This window comes from Tachypleus tridentatus, chromosome 10 (genome assembly GCF_004210375.1).
Source record: "Tachypleus tridentatus isolate NWPU-2018 chromosome 10, ASM421037v1, whole genome shotgun sequence".
Classification (NCBI taxonomy): Eukaryota; Metazoa; Arthropoda; class Merostomata; order Xiphosura; family Limulidae; genus Tachypleus; species Tachypleus tridentatus.
In genome coordinates, this window is record NC_134834.1 from 94,462,171 (window position 1) to 94,487,642 (window position 25,472).

Consider the following 25,472-nt stretch of genomic DNA (forward strand, 5'->3'; position numbering starts at 1 on the left):
TCGAAAGTCTGGTTTCATCTCTCCAATTACATCTTTCAGTTTGTTTGAATCAATTATGCAATAGCTTTTACCAGAAGAGCTACTAGAAATCTTCAGTAGAAAGTGTAATTAATAATAATTAATATTAATTATAAGTAATAATCCTCCTGTTACCATGTGACTTCTAACTACCTTTTCCCTATTTCTTTTTTTCCAAATTAAGAGCAGCTTAGTTACAAATTAGCACTGACAGATGAAACCTAATATAATATATTTTCATTGCAGTCGTGCTGAAATCATGCACAAATACGACTCGATATATTCCCTTATAAGCTTCTAATAATAAATGATCACGTACATATGTTATTGCTTGTTCGGTGGAAACTTGGTAGTTTAACATTATGCAGTTTAAGAATTAAAATATCGGTTTAAATAAAAAAAAATCGCTTTTGTAAGAACTGCAAGATATTATTACTTATAGCAAATAAAAACCGTGCATTATCATGATCATTAGAACGAGAGTAAGAATGACGTATTTAATTAGCTATAACTTATTATGGAGTTGGGTTTTAATTAGCTATTACTTATTACCGGGTTGGGTTTTATTTTGTTTTTAAGTAGGTATCTTCCTATGTTGATAATGATGTTAAAAAAATGTTTTTAAGCAATTATACAGCTCACTAATTAAACAGTCTTAATAGCACGTCTTTCTACAAACTTAACCTCGAACGAGGATTATTTAAATATTAGACGCTGTGTATGATACTAATGATGGATATCAGACTAACTGTGTAAAACTTCTAAGTTATTTTGTTGAGAGTCTGAAAATGCTACGTTATTTGTTTAACGATCTTATAACTAAATACGTAAATATTTTGTTTTTGTTGTTAGCGATTGACAACGAAATTGTCTTTAATTGTATCTTACATTTAAAGCGAATTTGGTTAAATTTAGGGAAGAACAAAACGGAGTGAACGTTTTCATCAAGTAAGTTAAGTGATTAGATTCATTTCCGCCAAAGGGTACAAAAGACCGCCTGGAGGGGTCATCTAATTTAACCACTCGCTATACAGTAGTGAGTTGTCTGTCAGTCAGTCAATAAACACTAAAATGACGTCGTCACACAAGAGACGTTTAATGTTGCAATTTGTACTATCTATCCTTACGTCAGTAAAACGTGTGTATACTATGAATGACGAAAAGAATTATGCACTCTGAGGCCACAGCAAAGAATAAAATATAAACTTCAGACGCAGGAAATATAAATGTTAGTTACTTTTAGTTTTGTTTTTATTTACTCTTAAAGCAGAAAACTTTCGGGGGCTCTTTGGAAGTGGATCTAGCTAGGTTAGGCTTAAAACTGATATCTCTACACATGTAAACAAAGATGTACGTTCCGTTTGGGTTCACCAAACGATCTGTCAGATATGGCACCCGAAACAATGTCAGTAGTGGCCTCTGGTGGAGGAAACAGTAGAATTAGCACTGTATCAAATGCTGATTGGCAGAACGGAAAACAAACATCAGTAACTTCCAAACGAAATGGCATCATAACAAAGATTAAAAATTAATTAATTATCATAATGCCAATATACTATAAAACTAATTTAAACAGGATTGCAATATACTTTTGGTTTACGTTTTAACATATTACGCGTGATTTGTTATGAAAGAAATATATGAAAAAAAAACATCACGCTACAAAGCTACAGGTTAGTTGAATTATTTTTTTGTTTCAGAATTTCTTAGCAAAAAAGTGCTATTTGCCCACAGTTGTTAGCAATTTCAATGCTTAGAGGATGATGTTAACAAAGATAAATAATAACAGAATAATCCTTGAGAGGACAAAATTGCATCTATGAGCACAGTAAACGCTGATTGCTGAAGTTGAAGGCTCAGCATGGGCAATCTGAGCTTCACATGAAACATGCTAGCCCTTTCAGCTGTGGGGACGTTATAACGTTATGGTCAATCTCACTGTTTGCTGATAAAAGAGTAGCCCAAATGTTGGCGATGGGTAGTGATGACTAGCTGCATTCCCTCTAATCTTACACTGCTAAATTAAAGAGTGGGATTGATCGTAACGTTATAACACCCCCATGGCTGAAAGAGCGAGAATGTTTGGTGTGACAGGGATTCGAATCCGCGACCCTGAAATCCTGTAATAATAATCACAACTTCTTAATTCCTGGCAAGGCCCAGCATGGTCAGGTGGTTTAAGGCACTCGGTTCGTAATCCGTGAGTTCGAATCCCGGTCACACCAAACATGCTCGCCCTTTTAGCTGTGGGTACGTTACAATGTTACGGTCAATCCCACTATTTGCTGGTAAAAGTGTAGTCCAAGAGTTGGCGGTGAGTGGTGATGACTAGCTGCCTTCCCTCTAGTCTTACGTTACTAATTTAGTGACGGGCTAGCACAGATTGCCCTGTTGTAGCTTTCCGCTACAAACATACATACAGACAAGCAGGCCTTTCTTGCACCTGACCTTCCTGGGTATAAAATTTTCAACATGTCCAAACATCCACAAAGAAGAAGCGAAGCAGAAGTGGAAGAAATGTGCTGATCCAACTGAGCGGAATTAAGTTATCAGTGTTTGAAAACTACCCTTAAAACTATCGGATTTAGCGATCATCAAGTGACATGTCGCAACAAGACAGCCGATAAATATCGTTATAAAATCACTCACGGTGAACGTAGATACATTTCACTCTTTTCAGACTTTCTCATGCCTCACGAACATCCACCTGACTGAAACACAGAAGACTTCTTGAGGAGTATGACACGCTAGAGACATAGTGAAATAATGAACTATTTCAGAGTAAATTTAAGGCAAAGGGCTACACCCAGCTGCACTAAGACCACATCCTTCTCTGGGCAGTGCCTAAGAGGTAATGTGATTGCCTAAAAGATAATGGGATCAATATCGCTTATACAGATGACAAAACTATATGGTTACCTCTACAGTCCTGAGTAAGACCTTGCACGTGCTTATGGTCCACTAAGGAACATAGGAGAAAGAGAAGAAAAACTGATCGAATATTTAAAGAGGGATTCGTGCATTAACTATATAATGATGGATTTACAAAAGGACGAATGTGGCACATACAAGATATAACAGAGAATACGCTTTTTACTGGTTGTGGTCTGTGAATGATCCAGAGATCCTACTTGTATTTGTATTTATTTATATATATAAATATACTTTGGCTCAAACACAGTGTCGGTTGCAAGAACTTGTGTTAAGTTTGTTCTAAAGGCCTGCAATTTCAAATAAGTATGTGTTCCTGTTATTCACATTATCTTGTGAGACAGCCGTAAGTTTACAGATTTACATCACCAATAGCCGAGGATTCGATTACCGAAGTAGAGACAGCAAATAGTCCAATGTGGGTTTGCTTTACAAACAACGCCCTCCAGTGGAACAGCGATATGTCTGTAGAGTTACAACGTTATATATCGGCTTTAGTTACCCGTGGTGGGCAGAGCACAGATAGTCCATTGTGTAGCTTTGTGCTTAACTACAAATTTATTATTTACAAATCTTCTTTAAGAAAAACAGTTTTATTATCTAGTCTGCTAAATACTGTGTAGACCCATTAATAAATGAAACTGAAGTCATGTTACCATTATAAACTGATTTTGAAGTGTTAACTGATTTTTTTTCAATTTGTTGCAAAAAGCACGTGTTAACCATGATTTAGAATATTTATTGTGAAAGGGAAGTGTTAACTGATTTCGAACATTAGTTGTGAAAGTTGCAATGTAATGAGAAGCAACCACAGATTTTACTGCTATATCAAACAAAGTTAATGTGTATATAAGTTACCTTAGGCATACGAAGAGACTAAAATTAACACAAACATTAGAATGATTTTAAAATAAATGTAACCTAATGATTAACCTGTTCATTGCCATAGACGAGATAACTCGTCCAAGCCGATCGGTAACACAGTGCCACGGACGAGTTAATTCGTTCTCAATAATAACTAATTTCAACGCTAGATGTCAGCACCATACACGTATTTGATCTACTTACAAATTGTTTCACTTTCGATCCAAAATGGCGTCACGAAAATATTACAAAATGAAGAAGCATTAGAGTTTTATTGTAGCACTTGAAATACTTGGCAGTTAACAGGTTAATCGCGTTAAAGGATGGAATTTCTACGAAACTGACAATTTCTGTATTTCACGAGAGAATCCGGGTGTTTCCCTAAAACTATGAGAAAACTTCACATTTTGTTGGGTAATTTAAAATAAATAATAAACCAAGACGTTTCACTTCCTCAGTGAAGCTTTATTAGCTGGTAAAAGAGAAAGAGAATCGAATATTGTCCGGTTTTTAAATTGTCTAAACAGAAGCCTGGCCCGGCATGGCCACGTGGGTTAAGGCGTTTGACTCGTAATTTAAGGGTCGCAGGTTTGGATCCCCGTCGCACGAAACATGCTCGCTCTTTTAGCCGTTAGGGTGTTATAATGTGACGGTCAATCCCACTATTCGTTGGTAAAAAAGCAGCCCAAGAGTTGGCAGTGGTTGGTGATGACTAGCTGCCTTACCTCTAGTCTTATACTGCAAAATTAGGGACGGCTAGTGCAGATAGCCCTCGTGTAGCTTTGCACGAAATTCTAAAACAAACAAACAAAATAAACAGAAGCCATGCACGATAGAAGGCATTCAATTAAACTAAAGATGACATCCTTCAAAGTTTTTATACAAGGTTTGTATTAATAATGTTTAAGTTTATTGTGTACATCTTTACCTGATATATTTATGTTCTCGTAAGTTATGTCATCACTATTTTAATGTGTTTATTTCTATTTACGACTTATTACGCAGTATTAATAACCAATAACAACAAAACCACATTTTTAGACACATTAACTCCACCTATAGTAGCATAAAATTCACAACTGGAGAGGAAAAACAAACACAATTGTTGAAATATCGCACAACTTCATAACACATTTAACACAGGGATACATAGAACACATGAAACATGGATCCATAAGCAACCAAACACGACATCAACCAAAAAATTAGGTACATTAAAAGGCTTATACAACACCGCTTTCTGTCCTCGTTCATCTAACGAAATACGTGATGAAATATTTCTACTTGTTTCAACGGTGTAACTAATTTTCCAGGAAAAATACGTCACTGATAAACCACTAAATGTAGTAAGACAACAAATGACACCCATGAAGAACATGCAAAACAAGCCATATAATAAAGAAAAATGAATAAACAGCTGACCATATCATTAATCCCTACTTAAGAAACGCAGGAAAACAACCGTGTACGAGATGTATTTTTATTGTTGTGTGAGTTAAGTTCACTTCGAACCTCACACTTCTATTGTTCATTAACTCCCAAATGCAATATGTTTGCTCAAAAAATCGATGAACGATAGTGTCAGACACTACATTTGAATATTGATTTTACTTTCCTCGTCAGAGCTATGCCCGTAAATAGACAACATATAACATCTAGTTCTGTTTCACTATTACTCATAATCTGGTTGGATATACTCGCAAATAGTTTCAAAAGGTTGTAGCTATCATAGGGCGGGAGGGTCAGTTGCCTAGGTCGTGGCCGGATGGGGGTGCTTACTCCAAGCGCTAAGCCTATTCTTCAGTAATTCATACAAACGTATACAGATTGGAAGACTAAACGAATAATTTACCATTTGAACTTATCATCCGAATTAAACAATATACTTAAGTTCCCTTTCTCACTTCCTATTTTTTTGACTATGTCGTCTAGTTCTCAGGTTATAGCATACATCATAACTATGCTTATATTTCACAGTGTTGTTCTATTTACCATCTCAATTAGCCACATGCTTCTTTCGTAATATCTATATGGTTTTGGGAAAAGGAAAAACAGGTCTCGAGAAAGCATATCCAATGTTGTGGAACATTCTAAAAATTCTGCTATTTAACAAACATTAAAGGAAACAGGTTCGACAGGGTAAATGAGATTTTTAGTGTATCTGTCATTGTTTGGTTTGGTTTGAATTTCGCGCAAAGCTAGACGAGGGCTATCTGCGCTAGCCGTCCCTAATTTTGCAGTGTAAGACTAGAGGGAAGGCAGCTAGTCATCATCACCCACCGTCAACTCTTAGGTTACTCTTTTACCAACGAATAGTGGGATTGATCGTCACCTTATAACGTCCCGACAGCTGAAAGGGCAAGCATGTTTGTTGTGACCAGGATTCTAACCCGTGACTCTCAGATTACGAATCGAGTGCCTTAACCACCTGGCCATGCCGGGCCTCCTGTCATCGTTATAAAGCAAAGTAAAAACTGAGATTTGTTGAAATTAAATGCGGAACACTGATTTGTTCGGTAATACATCAGTGTTGTAGTAGTTATCTTTAAAATATATTTATTAACCATCCTATATTACGAAAGAAAGCTTGATTTTGATGGATTAGTGACAAATGTGTTGTGCAAGGACGTGTGCCGTGAAAAAGTTAGGTAGACGTCTCTAGAGTCCAGTACACAATATGGAAACTTCCCCAGCCTGATATGCACGAGCCATGGAAAAAAAAGAAGAGGGATGGACACTTCGTTAAATTGGCCTATGCGCAAAAATGACTAGTCATGTCTCTGTATTTCTACCAGTAATGTCACTGTATTTCCACTAGTCATGTCTCTGTATTTCCACTAGTCATGTCTCTGTATTTCCACTAGTCATGTCTCTGTACTTCCACTAGTCATGTCTCTGTACTTCCACTAGTCATGTCTCTGTACTTCCACTAGTCATGTCTCTGTACCTCCACTAGTCATGTCTCTGTATTTACACTAGTCATGTCTCTGTATTTACACTAGTCATGTCTCTGTATTTACACTAGTCATGTCTCTGTATTTACACTAGTCATGTCTCTGTATTTACACTAGTAATGTCTCTGTATTTACACTAGTAATGTCTCTGTATTTACACTAGTAATGTCTCTGTATTTACACTAGTAATGTCTCTGTATTTACACTAGTAATGTCTCTGTATTTACACTAGTAATGTCTCTGTATTTACACTAGTAATGTCTCTGTATTTCCACTAGTAATGTCTCTGTATTTCCACTAGTAATGTCTCTGTATTTCCACTAGTCATGTCTCTGTATTTCCACTAGTCATGTCTCTGTATTTCCACTAGTCATGTCTCTGTATTTCCACAAGAATATTTCTCTTTATTTGCTCGTATAAACTCGCAAAATGCCACTTTTTCACCAGAAATAATTATCAAGTCGCGTATTCTAAACGATATGTTAATGTTCAGTATAGGTGGTATTTTTCTAATAGTAAACATTCAGTGATGAGAAGTATTTTGGATCATCATCATTATGTATGATATATTGATCTAATGGGTTAACAAGCAACTTTTATATAAATTTTTATCAAAGTAATTGGACGAGCAGTCTTAAACGGTTCAATGTTTGGCTATTTATTCATGAAAGTAATGTCTCTGTATCTTGGTATTCCTGAGGTTGTGGTGAATATTCCACTCTGAATAGTCAGTAGTTTTGTCACGTGTGTTGGTGCTGTATTAGTTAAGGCATGACAAACATATTCCATGACTGGTCTAATGTATTGTTTGTAAATTTTGATCATATTTTATAATGTTGTTCTTGTGTTAATATTGTAATGTATGTATCTCGCTCGTGCCATACTTTATTCCTAACTTGGGTAATGTGTTTATACCACGTTCATTTTGAACCATATGTTACAACTTATAGTTTTGATGAAGGTATAACATTCAGAAAAGCTTTGTTTAAGTATAGTTCAGGAGGATTTCTTGATGCTTTCATAGATTTTGAAAAGAGAACAAGGTTTCTTTTAGGAACAATTTGATTCAGATCAGGCTGTAGATTTGGAAACTACCTTATGGTTTAATTCGGTTTATTTTTAAGTTCGAGCGAAACAACTCGAAAGCTATCTGCTCCAGCCGTCACTAATTTAGCAGTGATAAACAAACTAACTCCCGAGTTCCTCTTTATCAATGAATATGGAATTGAACGTTGTATTATAATGCCCCTACGGCTGAAAGGACAAGCATGCATGGCGACTAATATTGCGAGTCGAGCACCTTCATCATCAGGCTGTGCTAGGCCTACCAGCTTATGATAGTGCGGAACAAATTCACAAAAAACACAAGATAGATACTAAACAAAACACCTGCAAAATCTGAATTAGAATAAGGGATTTGTTCAATAAATTTTACAACAGTGAAGAGTATACAAATAGGTCTTCCTATCATATGAACTGTGAAGGCTGCGATCTATTGCATGTCAGTATAAATCTAAAAACATGATTTAACAACAGTCATAAGCAGATGAGTTTATAATTGTAGACATAACAATAAAGTTAATTACGAAAACAAAGATAGTGGACGACAGACATACACGGAAGAATAATCAAGGAGGCATTAATAACTGAAATACATAATACAAATATTTAATAAAGTTTATTGTTCTTGAGCGCAAAGCTACACAATGTACTATCTGTACTCTGCCCACCGCAAGCATCGAAACCGTTTTTCTTACGTTGTAAGTCCGCAGACATACCGTTATGTAACTGGACGAGCTTGTTTAAGAAGGACATCTGCCACACCTTTATTATATGCTCTCTATCACAATAGGCTTTTTTCAAAAACAATTTAGAAACCTACGAATACTCGACTTCAGGCCCGTACGAAGGATTTTGAAGGAGGGATTGTCTCTGGATGAGGGGGAATTATTTACTCTAACACTGGTTCTCATAATTTCAGCACAGAAATGAAACTGGTACTCATAACGTAGATTACTAGAATACTTTATAAATTGAGTTGACGCAATTGGAGAACGAGTTCGAGACGAAATTGTTCCTAATATTTTTTATTGATATCAATGAAAACATAATCAACTAATGTAATTGAAGAATGCTTTAGTTAAGGCAATAATTCAACTTACCAACTGACACTCACAAGTAATGAATTACTGTAAAATGAATAATGGATTGTAAAGAAATATAAACGTTGACAGGTGCAGTTCCATTAGTAGTTACGACTCGAATACAATGCGTCTATTGTAGCGACATAGAAATCAATGAATTATATCGACTGTGCGAGAACGATCAATAATGTACAAAGATTAAACAAATGTGTGAGCATACTAAAATTACCAAATATTTTCTATGATTTCCAATCAGGGTCTATACTTATTCATATACTATCAAGGGACCTTATTGTCTATTATTATACACTATATATATATATGTATACAGATTACACTATGTAACAAAATGTTTACTTTTTCTTGTTCCTGGGTAGAAAGTGTTATTTCTCAATTGCTTATGCTTAAAGTAAATAGAAAAGACCTATTTTTCTCTTCAAACTTCGCTTTCGTGACCTGGGAGCGTAAAACGAAAACATGTTTGGAGACTATATTTGGGGGCTGATACGTGAAAGTGATTTACATTACAGTCGCAAATCTCGAAAAACTACTCACTTCTAAACATTTTTTGTATAACTTTAGTATAAATGCATGTAAATCTTGATTCATATGTTGTTTTATTCAGACCTCATGTAAATGAAAATGTGCAAATTTGCCCGATTTTACATAGAAAATAGGTTAATTTATAAATTTCATTATCCAGGTTACAAGAGCAAAGTTTGAAGGTAATAATGGTCATTTTCTGTACTTTTACAACATACGCAATTAAAAAATAACACATACTATCCAGGAACAAAATTTGTGTTACATAATGTTAACAAGGGGCCTTGTTGTCGATTTACTAATAAAGGTACTCTTTGAAGATTTAGTATCATGGGACACGACAAGGTATGTGCCTATTTGTGAATATTGCACTGATATACATTTTTTATGTTTATAAAACATCTGTTATTTTCTTATTTTAAATCACAGTGGTTGGATAATGCAACTCAGTGCATCAGTACTATTCTGATGATGATCTTAAACTACTCGCTGTAACTATTATTAATATATTTTAATCGTTTCTTTTTACATCTATTTTTGCTATTCCAATAATACAATCTGCAAGCATTTTTTTTTCTATTGGTTGAACAAAGTATATTCTTAAGTGAAATATGTAAAATGTCTTGTAAGGAGCAAAACACAGAAAGAAAGGAGACTGGCCACCTGTGGTGTTTGTAGATACTGCTTATATTTGGATTCATGGCTCCAATAAAACAAATCATATTAACTGGAAGCGAAGAAATGATGCTAAAAGTGGAGAAAGAAGAGTACCGGGAAGTACAAGTGACCTGAGAGGTCAAAATGTAATTACATTAGAAGAAAACAAGGTGTATGATATTGATTCTAGAGATTATGGAAACGCTGAAACCTCTAAAACCATTACTGATATATACAGCTATATCGTTTTTCATATTTCGTGATTTTTAGATCTAGAAGGGTCTTACGTTTAATTATTTTTTACCCGATATCAGACACTATATTATAAATATGGTCATTCTAAACTGGTACCAGGACGTATGTTCCGTCTTGATATTCATTACAGAGACAATTAATAAGTCTCAAATGAAAAGCATTCGACGTAAAACACGAGACTTTTGTGAGATTTGGATTTCGAAACAACTGCATGTGAACTAATCACTTTACGTGAAATACCAATATTTAAAAATAATTGAAATGAAAGAGACCACGCTAGAAAAAGAAAAAAATTAAGTTGTTTGTAAAATAACTTCTATTTTGTAGATTTGTTGCACATCAGATGACTGAATGGGTAGCCAATCAGGACCCTTGTAACAACTGGGTATGTCAGATGACGTGTAGCGAAGAAAAATTACAGTAGCAATCAGTGTATGAGAGATTTACGATCAGTGGAGTGGATTCAATCCAGTTTATCTAAATTATCAAAGATTTATATCTATGCATTATGAGTAAGCTTTCGAAAACTATAATAATTTATTTTCTTCCACTTTATACGCGATTGCAAAGTAAATTCAGTCATTTTAAGGGTTTATATAGAATAAAATACAGAGTTCCATATATTCTGTCAGTTTGACAGACTACGAACACGAGACAACCTTTCGATTACGAACTTGAGTACAATATGTACTTATAGGGTTTGCATTAGATCACGTGCTACTAGCGAGGGTCTAGTTTGATAAAGCACTCTCTAATGATTAATTTCATCTTACAATTTTATGTTATTTATCCCCATAATAAAAAAAAAAAAAAGCAACAGAGGCATACTTGAATTAATTACACATCTATCTGATATTTTAACAACCAGAACGTTGTGTACAAAGAATTAGGAAAAACAGACTTATGAAAACAATGTGCTACGTAAATCATTTCTTAAGAGGAATATGCAAATATACAAAGTTTATACGTGGGAAATGAGTTTATAAACTTTAATTTTTTTCAAAAAAATGTTAAAGATTCTTCAGGTTATTAAACACCCGTGACTTTAATTATAAAATAACATTCATCCAGTTGTTTTATTCACGCGAAATACAATCTGTTTACCAAAAATGTTTTTATCATATATGTTTCTTTCATACGATAGTAAGTGAGATTTTGAACTTCATAATCTAGGTACTTGCTGAAGAGAGTTTATCATTACAATGACGGTAAGATCTAGAAAATTCATTAAAGTTGACATTCGTGCCATTTATAAAACAAAAGTATGATATGTCAGTAACCAGAGATCATTGAGTTAGTTGAGTCAATGGGTGAATCTGTTCAGTGCCATTTACGTTAGTATGATACACAGTCAATTTAGTGTCAGTAAAATTATTAGGCCTTCTAGCGTACATAGCCGAAAACAAATGCTTTCTGAAGGAATGTGTTACTTCACTATAGTCACATTGATTGGAATCGGCAACAATTTCACCAAGTTATCCAAAGGAATCCGTATTAACAATAGAATACGTTACAATACTGGTTTTAGAAGCGAGATTATTTGAAGGAGAATAAATTTGAGGTTTTGGTTTGTTGTGAATTTCGCGCAAAGCTACACGAGGGCTATCTGCGCTAGCCGTCCCTAATTTAGCAGTGTAAGACTAGAGGAAAGGCAACTAATCATCACCACCCACCGCCATCTCTTGGGCTACTCTTTTAACAACGAATAGTGGAATTTACCGTAACATTATGACGTCCCTACGGATTAAAGGGCGAGCATGTTTGGTGGTACGGGGATTCGAACCCGCGAACCTCGGATTGTGAATCGAGTGCCTTAACCACCTGGCCATGCCGGGACCTTAAGCTTTTGGTAAGCTTCAAGATTACTACAATACAGATATGAAGCGAGGTCGAAAATTCTGTGGAAAGGATGAAACCGTGAAAAGAGGAAAGAAACAAATACCAAAATGGTGTAGAAGTAAACAGGAGATTGAAATAAGATACAAAAAGGAGACAGAAAACTAAAAGAATAGCAAGAGCGAAGAGATATTAAAATAAAAGAAGGTTAATAGGTAAGAGACATGATTTTAAGAGTAGAGTTAAAAGAAAGAGATGTAATATTTAAAGAAGAATAAAAAATCCTATTGAATACAAAAATCGATAAATTTATTGGAAATGTTTAAGGATTACAACAACAAGACTGGAGAAATCCAGAAAGATTCTAACAGCAAGATCATTGAGGTAAAAAACACAGATGCCACAATTAATAAAAAATAAAGAAAACAAGAAGTTAATACAAAGATCAAACCAGTCCTACATTTTACCGTGCCTTTTATATAATATCAATCGAAGACAATTCCTACTATAAAATATGTAACAGCAGAAGCTGTTTGGTCTACATTTATTTTCATCACAGCTGGATCTGTATTCCACGTTTGCTGCTACTAAAAACTTTCCATATTTCCGCTGGCTAATTCAACAACGTTAACTAATCTAGAAGTAAACCGACTATGATGGAAAGGTACCATTAGAGGCATATTAGGCTTAGTCTGAAATCTCTTCCAGCGTAAACACATATAATAGTGAACAAGTTAGTCAATGTACTGTTTTTTTAAGAAGGGCTAGCTTTAACGAGAGTAAGTAAACTTTGAGTTGAGACTCGTAACAACTGCCAAACATCGGTAGCTATTTTATCCAAAAGGTTTAGTGTGACATAACACAACAGAAATGAGCATCCAGAGCAAGGACCTGAAACTGGTATGAAGAAAAAAAATACATTAGTCGAGTCTGCAAAAGATTTGAAATGGCTTACCCACCCTGGATGGTTCACATGAAATGATGGATTTGTTGCTACACGATCAATGTATTTCGATGCTACAACAGGCATGGATACGAGAATCAGGCTGAGGTAACGTAGGTGTACGTCTTTAAATGGAGATCTACAGTTAGAGATGGAACTTGAATCCATTAAAGTAACTAAAAGGTAAAGTAAATAAAGGCGCCATCTACAAGTTAAGTGATTTTCAGGTAGAGCAGTATTAAAATATTAAATGTCTAAAGTTATAGAATGGAGGAAATAAACTCCAAGAAAATAACTTTCCAACTATAACTTGAAAAAAAAAAACATTATCAGGAACAGCAGACATAAATCTATAGGGATTAACAACTCCTCTCAAATGATGTTAGTAAAAGATAACCATTATAAGTATGAGAAACATGGCCATTACAGCTAAGACTGTGAAGAATCATTACATGTTAATATACCACGGAGACAACAATCCTAAGAATGAGTAGTTGGGCCTAACCAGTTCAAAGAATCAACAAAAAAACTAATCAGGTATTAGAAACCGAGAATTAGCTAAACTTAAAAGGCAAAGTTCAGTTGAGAACACCTCAGTTGAGAAAACCACATTTGTTCCAAATGAGATACAAAAAAACTCATTATTTGAAGAAACCAGTCCACGATATCATGGATTTATTGATGGTAAGACTTACAGTACGTTGATCGACATTAGTTCTTTGGGTATAATTGTTCGACACAACTTCATAATGAAGAAAAAAGATGGATTTATGCAAACAGCATGTGGACATAAAGCTCCACAAGAAGTGAGTTGGAAACTATGCTTACTGTGGGAAGCTTCTTGGCACATCAAGAAACACAGGTAATTGACATCAAGGAGGCATTAATACTGTGAACTGAATTCACACAGGGACATAGAAGAAATGTTGGATTAGCTCCAAATGGCTTCATATTCTATAACTAGGTCGTCCCAATGACTACGTCCAGTGACAACAAGGAAAACAATTGTTGTAGCCACACGATGTGAAATATTCATGCCAAATTAGTTAGGAATAAAGCTACGCAAAACGACTAGGTTGTAATAGAACCAAATAATCCAGTGTGTTTGGGAAATTAATAATCGGAAGAATTCTCGTGGACATAAACAACTGTATATCATCACTAAAACCAAGAAAACACTGAAGAATAAAGCTCAAGTCAAGTTTTAATGGAGCATGGCACGATGTGTAGCTTGACAGGTAAGACTTCCCATCCAAATAATATTCCATAATAGTAAACTTTTAACAAAATGTAGCAAGTCATATGTCAAATCTTCATAAAAGAATCGTTCATCACCTTATTTCCAACAAATGTAGAGGTTGTACAGCCTGTTCATATTACAGATTACATGACTTTCTCATGAAATACTCAGATATTGCCTTCACGCAAAATTCAAGTTTGAGCTGAAGAAACAAAACATTTGATAATACTGGAGATGCAGCCCCAATTAGTCAGATCATCACCTCCCCCACTTTTAAGGCAGTTTAAGTCTTTGAAAAAATAGAAGCAATGAAGAAACAAGAAGAAAAACAACTTGGGAATCATCTATTATACTTGTAAAGAAGAAGGGTAGAACTGCAAGGTTCTGTCTGAGCTATCAGAAGATGAATGCCATAAGAAGAATACCTACACACTGCAGAGAATTGACCAAACTTCGGATGCTTTACTTGAATTTAAGTGGGTTTCAGTATTTGATCTAGAGAATACATACTGGCAGTTGCAAGTTGACAAGTATAGGGAAGACAACTTTTACTACAGGAAATAGATTGTGGCAGTTTGTTGTGTCATCATTTGGATTATGCAATGTGCTCTGTATTTCGATCACTAATAGAGTGTGCTCTCTTTACAAGGGATGTCTCACTCACCTACTTGAATGGCAAAAGCAAAATGATTGACAATGTTGAAGATGGACTAAGGAAAATTCAAGTTGAGGAAAGAGAACCTTAAGTTTAAATCCAAGAAATGCAAGTTTTTGCCAACATTTAGTTATTTTAGACACATATGCATGTGTTTTTCTGATAGCAAAGCCACATCGGGTTATCCGCTCAGCCCACCGAGGGGAATCGAACCCCTGATTTTAGCGTTGTAAATCCGGAGACATACCGCTGTACTAGCGGGGGGCAGACATATATGCAGCAAATTTGCAGTGGGAACAGTATTAGCACAAGTATGACATAAAAATAATGTATAATTTCAAAATAAGTCAAACATTTTTGATGTAACATTTTTTTTTATAAAATCTTAAGTGTAATGTTTTTGTTCAATACAGGAATATTTTATATTAATAACTGTGACGACCTGGCATAGCATGGCCAGGTGGTTAAGGCACTCGAATCGTAATTCGAGGGTCGCGGGTTCGAATCCCCGTCACACCAAACATGTTCGCCCTTTCAGCCATGTGGGCGTTATAAGGTGACGGTCAATCCCATTATTCGTTGGGGAAATAGTAGCCCAAGAATTGGCGGTGGGTGCTGATGATTAGCTGCCTTCCCTCTGCTAAATTAGGGACGGCTAGCGCAGATAGCCCTTGAGTAGCTTTGCGCGAAATTCAAAACAAACTAAAATCAAAATTGTGATGCTCCCCACCTCCAGTGGCACAGCGGCATATCTACGGATTTACAGCGCTAGAAAACGGATTTTGATACCCATGGCGGGCAGAGTACAGATAGATCATTGTGCTCAATTCAAAACAAACAGACAATAACCGTGACAATGGATGTATGTACAAGTACAGTGAGAAATCGTATGCTTCAACAGACGACATCTTACATTAAGATTACTTAAATAGAATTAAATATTTTATATTTCTCAGATGTTCGTAATTCAACTACGTAAAACCTTAACAAAATTTATACAGATTTGTATGTTGAATATCTAATTTTATAATTTTGAAGGGCATTTAATGTATGAGTGAGGAACGCTCATTGGTTAATCCCAATCGTGTAATACACTAGAAAACAACAATTTCTGAAATTAGTAAATAGCATGAAAATAACATAAAAACTGGATTATATTTACATTGATTAGAATTTCAGAAGTGACATACACAATGATGACGTCAATAACCTGTTTAATCTCGTCCCATATTCATCTTAATCCTTTAATTTACTCGAGAAGCAGAGAAATGTGCAATTTGTTTGTTTTTGAATTTCGCGCTAAGTTCCAAGAGGGATATCTGCTCAAGCCGTCCCTAATTTAGCAGTGTTAGGCTAGAGGGAGGGCACCTACCTACCGCCAACTATTGGATTATTCTTTTACCAATGAATAGTGGGATTGACCGTAAAATAATAACGCCCTCACGGCTGAAAGGGCGAACATGTTTGGTGTGATGGGGATTCGAAGCCGAGAGCCTCAGATGGCGAGTCGAGTGCCTTAACTACCTGGCCATGTCGGGCCATCAATCTGCAGACAACATTTGGAGTTTAATAATGATTCACTTAGTTGTTAAGCTCATTAAAATAGTTTAGTTTTGACTGCCATACTATTCTTATTGCATATAGCTCTGGAGTAACGCATGATAATTTATAAATTACGTATCTAGTGTCAAGCAAATGTTCACATTAACATTAAATTTCAAATACCCTGTTGAAGAATAAGACAAACATTCTTAGCACACACTATAACAGCCATCTCAACTCTGAAGAAACACATTAGGGACAAAATGAACAATTTTGACACACACACACATAATGAGCAGTTACCACAACTTTGACACACGCACTTCAGAGGCAATCATTCTAAATCTGACAACAAACTACGGACACTCAGAACAACTCTGACCCACATTTTAGGGACACTCACACATACATAATGGACACTCAGAACAACTCTGACACACACTTGAGTGACACACACACACACACGTAAGGGACAGTCATCACAAGTTTGATACACACACACACATTAGAGAAGGCCATCACAACTCTAACACAAACAAAGTAAAGATGGTCATCCCAAATCTCACATACATACTAGGGACAGCCATTCCAACTCTGACACATCCGCTGGGGACAGCCATCAAAAATCGAGAGTAGTATCTATGTTTACTTACAACTTCTTCTTGAAGGAAGCAGTGCATAGCCTGTGTCACGTCTGCGGCATGAACTGAGTTATGGTAAGGGTTATCCACGTGGTAATTCGATTCGATAAGATCTACAAAGTATGAAAAATATAATATAGATCTTATTCTCCTGTTCTATCATTAAAATAATCTTATACTTACGCGAGGTGTATTAAAACCAAGTGTGAATTCCTTAGCTATTTACGTGTATTCTATGATTTGACCAGTAGCTGTTAGGAACTAGCGAGGTGTTTCTCAGTATTTTAAACGTTGTTTATCATTAAAATAAATCCTATCCTAGATAAATTTTATGAAGAACAAATCTTTACGTAGGTCGAGGCTCACTTCTGTTCAACACGCTTTTTGACTGAAGACTCAAGACTCACGAAGTGGTTCCATCTACTTGGTAATTGTCGTTTGAAATATTCAGCCGTTTTCCATTACAAGGCTTGCCTTGGTTGGTTTTATAATTTCACTCAAAAGCTACACAAACGGCTACTTGCACTTAGCAGTCGAGAATTTTGAGCTGAGAAATTAAAGGAATATAAACAAATTATCAGTACCACCACCAGCTGTTGGTCACACTTATCTGACCTTACGTTGGAATTGGACCACCACTGTTATGGTGCACCCACGGTCAAAAGTGCAGAGCGAGAACTCGATATATACGTAGATGTAGATCTTCGATTTAAACGTTAGTGCCGGGAATTATTAATATTATACTAAAAAAGAAAGTGTTCAGTGTCAATGATCTACTTCAGAGATTAGAATTTATATATTTTTAAAATATAATGAATCTTATCAGCCGCTTCTACGTATCTACCAAGAACATGTAGTCACAAAGTTTACAATGTTTAAAAGATTCAAGCAATAACCTCAGCTGGTTCTATGTATATACCAAGAAAATGTAATCATAAAGTTTACATTCTTTAATAGATTCAAGCAATAACATTAGATGGTTCTATGTATACACCAAGATCATGTAATCACAAATTTTACATTGTTTAAAAGGTTCAAGCAATAACATTAGATGGTTCTATGTATACACCAAGATCATGTAATCTCAAATTTTACATTGTTTAAAAGATTCAAGCAATAACATTAGATGGTTCTATGTATACACCAAGATCATGTAATCTCAAATTTTACATTGTTTAAAAGATTCAAGCAATAACATTAGATGGTTCTATGTATACACCAAGATCATGTAATCACAAAGTTTACATTCTTTAATAGATTCAAGCAATAACATTAGCTGGTTCTAAGTATACACCAAGATCATGTAATCACAAAGTTTACATTCTTTAATAGATTCAAGCAATACCATCAGCTGGTTCTAAGTATATACCAAGGACGTGTAGAACATATTTTACATTATATGAACGCCTAGGATTCACTCAATAACATCAGCTGATCCTATGTATACATCAAGAACATAAATATATAGTAACACAAGTGAGAAAGTTGAGTGTGTCACCATGACGTCGTATACGTGCTTAAACGTTTTCTCAGTTTATATTATGAACGAATCCACCAATGTCCCTTCTTGTCATTAAACTACTATTAGTAAACAAGTACTGCTTTGTATGGTAACAAAGGAACTGCTCTGCAAAGTGAATGTAGTTTAAATGTTAAAATATAAGTTTATTTCACATGCCCGTATGACAGACCTTCGAAAAATTCACATCTTAACAAACATATATATATGTAAAATTAGAAATTTCACTCGATTTTATTACATAAAAAATAAAATGGTTCAGTGTAATGTAACTCAGATATAAATCGTGTCTTAGAGACAGTGTACGTTTCACTTTCGATTTTTGTGTGTGTGTGTATTCTTGTGCGAGAAAGAAAAGAATTTCTTGGAATTTCTTTGTAACGTATCAACGTGAAAGTTTTATTCCGAGTAAGATTAGGTACCAAAGACAAACTGTGTAAAGTCGATAGAACCTTATTTAAACTTTTCAGACACAGATAATTTGAACATAATGTGTATGGAACTTTATTGATTTGGTTTCTAACTGTAACCTCAAGCGCGCGTAATAATGGCGTTTTTATTTCGCTTCCTCGGAGCTTTCGTAGTCACAAGTGAATGGATTTATTTCTTGGTTTTTAAATTTCTTCTCTGCAAGTTTACCAATAAACAATTATCCAAGTGACAGGTTTGTGTTTAGATAAGGAAGAAAACAAGTATTTTAATGTCTCATTATTAATCTAAAACTTGAAATTGGCAAATTCTAGGAAGATTTAAAGGGAACCGCATTTCTTCATAGTGGTAAATAATTCGAAACACGTGGGTAATGGGTGAAAAGAGGGATTATACAATGGGTGTTCCAGACGTGTTGGAACTTAATTTGATGTTGTCACCAAAATGGTCTTTTGTATTGTAGCAGTTGTTTTAGACCAGAGTTGATTAGTTGTAAGTAGTTCTTCGAATTGTGGAAAGTATGATTAACAACACAAAGTATGAGTTACTTTTACAAAACAGCATGTAAATTATCCGAATACTGTGGGTTTGAAACAGTAAAGTATTCAGAAATAATTTTTATAACTGGAACTTTTTCTATTTTTTTTTCCTTTATAAGTTCAAAATTTAAAAGAATCCTTGACAGTTTCATCATTTGGGCTTACATCAATCTGGGGCGGGTCTACGGAAGAAAAACAACCCTCTTTGTCCTGTCAGCTTCAGGAACACCGATCAGTGATGGCGTTAAACAGCTAACATTGGTAAAAGTTACTGAATTACAAATAGATGCTGAATCATTGTCCTTTAAACACAAACACGCATAGAGAAAGAGAGATTAGTTAAGTCATACTCACTGAAACAGTTATAGACTTTGAGCACATCCAAATGGAACTTTGCGATTAGTCCGTATTGGTGGAATAAGTGGACCAACAACACTGATAAAGAGTGTCCTCCAGTAGCCACGTCAAGCGAAAAAGTGCTGAAGGCCCATTGCCCAGAACTTGCAATAAGACACTAAAAGGAAAGAAACAATAGGTGAAAAATAATGTGATTTCATACTTTATATATTAAAAACTCGTATTTAATTTTAATTTTGAAAAGGGTAGTAGGAAAATCCAAAATTTATAATATATCATTTATTTTGGTTTTTTTTGGCATATATACGTAATATGATGACAATATAAAACAAGATATTTTCTTTATAATAAATGTATCTAATCTGTGAAGCTGTGGTTTCTTTTGAATTTCGCGCAAAGCAATACGAGAGCTATCTGCGCTAGCCGCCCCAAATTTAGCAGTGATATACTAGAGGGAAGGCAGCTAGTCATCACCACCCATCGTCAACTCTTGGGCTACTCTTTTACCATGACCGTCACATAATAACGCCCTCACGGCTGAAGGGGCGACTGTATTTGGAAAGACAGGGATTTTTAACCCGCGATCCTCGAATTACGAATCGAGTACTTTAACCACCTGGCTATGCCGGGCCAATCAGTAACGTAACCCATTTCTTGATACATAAAATAATAAATAACGTTTCTTTTTTTTTTGTAAAAAAATGTATTTAAGCTGTAAATAAAATCATCTGGTAACAGTCATCTGGTATGACATGTTGTGGGTCTCTATAACATGAGTTTACATAAGTAAAGTAAGGCCACTTTACTTTTAATTTAGACAATTAAAACTGTTGTTGTAAGTCAATGCGCGAAAATTAAGTGCGCATTAGGTTGTTACAAATGTCTCCAGGCCCGGTATGACCAGGTGGTTAAGGTATTCCACTCGCAATTTGAGGGTTGCTGGTTTGAATCCCCTTCCAACCAAACATGCTCACCATTTCACCCATGGGTGCGTTATAATGTTAAGGTCAATTCCATTCATTGGTAAAAGAGTAGCCTAAGAGTTAGCAGTGGGTGGTGATGACTAGCTGCCTTCCCTCTAATCTTAAACTGCTAAATTAGGGACGGTTAGCACAGATAGTCCTAGTGTAGCTTTGCGCGAAATTCAAAACCAAACCACACAAATGCCACAATATATGTAGATTCTTTAACTTTGACGGGTGTTAAAATATTACAAAGTAAAAGGCAGACATTAATTATAATGTAAGCCACAACTATTATTAATCCCTGCCTGGTTTCATAAGGAAGTTATTGAGTTCTTTTAACAGAAAAACTTCAAATTATTCATCGTCAACGAAAAGGTATTTTGTTTATCTATTCAGTAGATTGAGAACCGGAAATTATGTCACATGGAGATGGTAGTACGGAGAATTACGTCACAGAGAAGATACTAGAAATATGCTTTAACTATAAAAGAGTGTATAAGTAACGACGTGACAACATAAGGGAATAAAAACCTCCAGTGTGGTTGACTACTCCCTTTATAGACGTACTTGTTATGGTGTAGTAATTATGTGATAGGAAACATATCCCAGTTCAAGTATAGGTTGATTAAATTACGTTTTATCAAGTAGTAGGCTAGCTTATATAAATTACAGTCAAAGTGGTTACTTGTTTAACAGTAACATGACACGACTATTAGTTGTAATACACAAGTGTTGTTAGTGTCTGTCGTCTACAAAAGCATCTCCATATCTCATTTTAACTGCTATTGCATGATGACTTCGACAGTATAAGTGATACTTTAATTCAGTGTGAAGATGTAGTGTTTCAAACGTAAGTTTGTTTGTTTTGTTTATTTTTTGAATTTTCCGCAAATCTACACGAGGGTTATCTGCGCTAGCCATCCCTAATTTAGCAGTGTGAGACTAGAGGGAAGGCAGCTAGTCATCATTACCCACCACCAACTCTTGGGCTACCCTTTTACCAACGAATAGTGGGATTGAACTTCATATTATAACGCCCCCACGGCTGAAAGGGCGAGCATGTTTGGTGTGACGGGGATTTGAACCCGCGACCCTCGGATAACGAATTGAGTGCCTTAACATAAGTAACATCATCTATGTTCTTACTGAATAATGCTAATACGTTTCATGTTTTTCAGCAAGACGACAGCAAAATAACAATAAAGTAATCGAGATGGTGAATTTCCTAATAGTAGCAATCATATTATCTTACTTTTATCTCGCTGAAATCGTATGTTTATAAATATACCCGCTTGCCAAGTTTATTACGTAAGGTTTGAATTTGTATTTCTTCAACAAGGCCATTTCATATTATACTAATATAAGTGGACGCATATGGTTTCGTTGTTATGTACATAGCTACACAAATCTGGCATCGAGACTCGCATCGAGACTCTAGCAGTTTAACTCTGCAGACATGCCACTATGCCACTGGAAGGCTACACGGCTTCTAACGACAAATGTATTTATGAGATCACATGAGGGATCATATGTTCATTAAAACTGAGCAGACATTTTGTTACTTTATTTTAGGCGATAGTATGGCATACTGAGATTAGAACATACCTGTACAACTCCGTTGTAAGCATCGTCAAGACCGTGCTGCTGACCAATGTGTGGTTTCAGTATTGGTTGGTGCCGTCTAGATCGCTGTAAAGTTCTAAACTGACCTTTGGGATAATAACCTCCGCCATCTAGGTTTAGATCTAAAGAAGAAAATCAGAAAAAAAAAAACCAACAACAATAACTTTTACACTTATAATTGGAATTTAAGTTTTGTGGCCATTACAGTAAACTTTACAGAGAAGTAAAACTTGCAAGAAGAAATAAACCAAAGCAGTAATTACTAGCAATATTAGTTGCAATATAGACATATTTCAAAAGCTTCCTTGAATAGCATTCTCTTCTGCTGAAGTAACTGGGATGAATTTGTTGTTGCTCAACTCATTCTTGGCTCTTATAGTTTCTCTTTATCATTTTCAATTTTATTTTATTTGCCTTCTATTAAACATTAAGTTCCAGAATGAGTTGCTGATACTCTCACCATTGCAGGAATTAAACATCGAAATTTAATGATAGAAGCTCTCAAGCTTACCGCCATTTTTAATTTAGAAAAAAATATATCTTTTCAATTCGTGATGAAATCCGACAGTGTTAGTTTGGTTTGTTTTTTTTGGAATTAAGCACAAAGCTACACAATGGGTTATCTGTGCTCTGCCCAGCACCCGAGTATTGAAATGTGGTTTCTAGAGGTGGGAGTCCGCAGATATACGGCTATGCCACTAGGGGCGAGGAAGCCTTAGAAAAAGCAAAGTAATTGTACACGTACACAGACTAATCCTGAAGACGTAACACAGCATTTCAAAATTGATAAATAAGAAAGCTTTGTAACAAAAGTTTCTTTAAAAGTCTCCTGATATAAATATCATAAGAAAGAGATTAGATATATGGTGAAGACAAGCAAGGAATGACTTTAAGTGCCTTTGAAACAGAACTTCTACCGTCGGGTTCGGTAATGGCCAGGTGGTTAAGGCATTCGAGTCGTTATCCGAAGGTCGCAGGTTCGAATTACCATCACACCAAAAATGCTCGCCCTTTCAGCCGTGGGAACGTTATAATGTGACGGTCAGTCCAACTATTCGTTAGTAAAAGAGTTGCCCAAGAGTTGGCGGTGGGTGGTGATGACTAGCAGCCCTCCCTCTAGTCATACACTGCTAAGTTAGAGATGGCTAGCGCAGATAGCCCTCGTGTAGCTTTTTGCGAAATTAAAAAAAAAACAACAACAAATTTTTACCGTCTTCACTACGTACGTATAAGTTGCTCACATACTAGGACTTGACTGGTTCAAGAAAACATTTTTGTGTGCAACCGAATTAAATTTTAAGTCAGTTGAAATGTTTAAGAGTTCTTCAACTGTCACTTTTGAGATAATTCACCAAAATGACGTTTTTACTAAGCCTAAACACTTGACTTTCAAATATGGTTTGATGCCCAATTTTTTGGAGATAACGATAACATCATATTTTGGCTTCACTGATGTATTTTCAAGTTGATGTGTGGCTCTCTGTATTTCTAAGGGTAAGAACTTTATTCAGCACATCAAGGAATTCCTTTATATTCTAATTTCGGTAAGGGCAGTTTTTTTCCAAATAATGTTCGGTATAGTACTTCAGTACGATTGGTAACAGGGCTCTAGGCCTGGTATGTCCTGGTGGTCAGGAAGCTCGACTCACTACTTGTGGATCGTGGGATTGAATTTCCGTCCTACCAGACATGTTCGTCCTTTCAGCCGTCGGGGCGTTATAATGTGACGATTATCCTATCACGCGTTGGTAAAAGCATAGCCTAAGAGTCGGAAATGGATGGTGTTGATTAGTTGCCATCCCACTAGTCCATCACAGTATAATTAAAGATAGCTAGCACAGATAGCCGTCGCGTAGATTTGTGCAAAACTGAAAAGAAGTAAATAGCGCTCTGATCTTTACTTTCAAAAACACCGAGGAAGCTATCAACATCATTCACTTTATTGGGCCTATCATTCATACACATAGTGAACCTGACATTGAATAAAATTTCACTGATTTATGTTTGAAATTTATTTATCCATGGAGTAAAATAGTGTGGGAATAGAGAAGAATACTTGAGTGATCTATTTTTGAAGTGTATTTATCCTTGGTAATAAAGTAACATTATGAGAACGTAGTAAAACACTTGACTGATCTATTTTTAAAATGTATTTACCCATCATGTGGCTTTAATGTTAGCCACAAGCTCACTTTCTAAGATATTTTATAAAACTTGGCATTTTGAGATTGAACTCTGTTTTCTTGCTTTTCTCAACAGTTAATACATTAGTATTGCTTTCTCCCTAAAGAAAGCAAAAGACCATAAAAGTTATCTCTCACGGACACATAAAGGCGACAATTTAAGGAAGGTTTCATCAAAAGTTCGCATAAAAAGCAACAAGAACCTAGAATCAAAATCACACACGAGGCCTGACTTTCTCAAATACAAGGGCGTAGGCGAAGGAAACTTCCTCTGTACCAGAATTGATCATGGAAACTATATGACCTCTTGTATTGTTTTTTTTTTGTTTTTTTAATTTCGCGCAAAGCTACTCGAGGGCTATCTGAGCTAGCCGTCACTAATTTAGCAGTGTAAGACTAGAGGGAAGGCAGCTAGTCATTACCACCCACCGCCAACTCTTGGGCTAACCTTTTATCAACGAATAGTGGGATTGACCGTCACATTATAACGCTCCAACTGCTAATAGGGCGAGCATATTTGGTGCGACCGGGATTCGAACCTGCGACCCTCAGATTACGAGTCGAACGCCTTAACCCACCTATAACTTCTTGTAATACAATTAAAAAAATAATAAAAAAGTACGTTATAGGAGAT

The 25,472-nt window shown here is 35.6% G+C and overlaps 1 protein-coding gene across 1 annotated transcript in view; it reads right to left on the bottom strand.

Moving 5' to 3' along the window:
- The window catches only part of LOC143228408 (uncharacterized), a 75,007-nt gene that overhangs the window by 39,473 nt on the left and 10,062 nt on the right, over nt 1–25,472 (bottom strand). The window contains exons 3-5 of the mRNA XM_076459674.1: nt 22,638–22,777; nt 20,065–20,224; nt 17,236–17,336 (exon numbers count right to left, since the gene is read on the bottom strand). Coding sequence (XP_076315789.1) covers nt 17,236–17,336; nt 20,065–20,224; nt 22,638–22,777 — 401 coding nt within the window. The remainder of the gene's footprint in view (nt 1–17,235; nt 17,337–20,064; nt 20,225–22,637; nt 22,778–25,472) is intronic.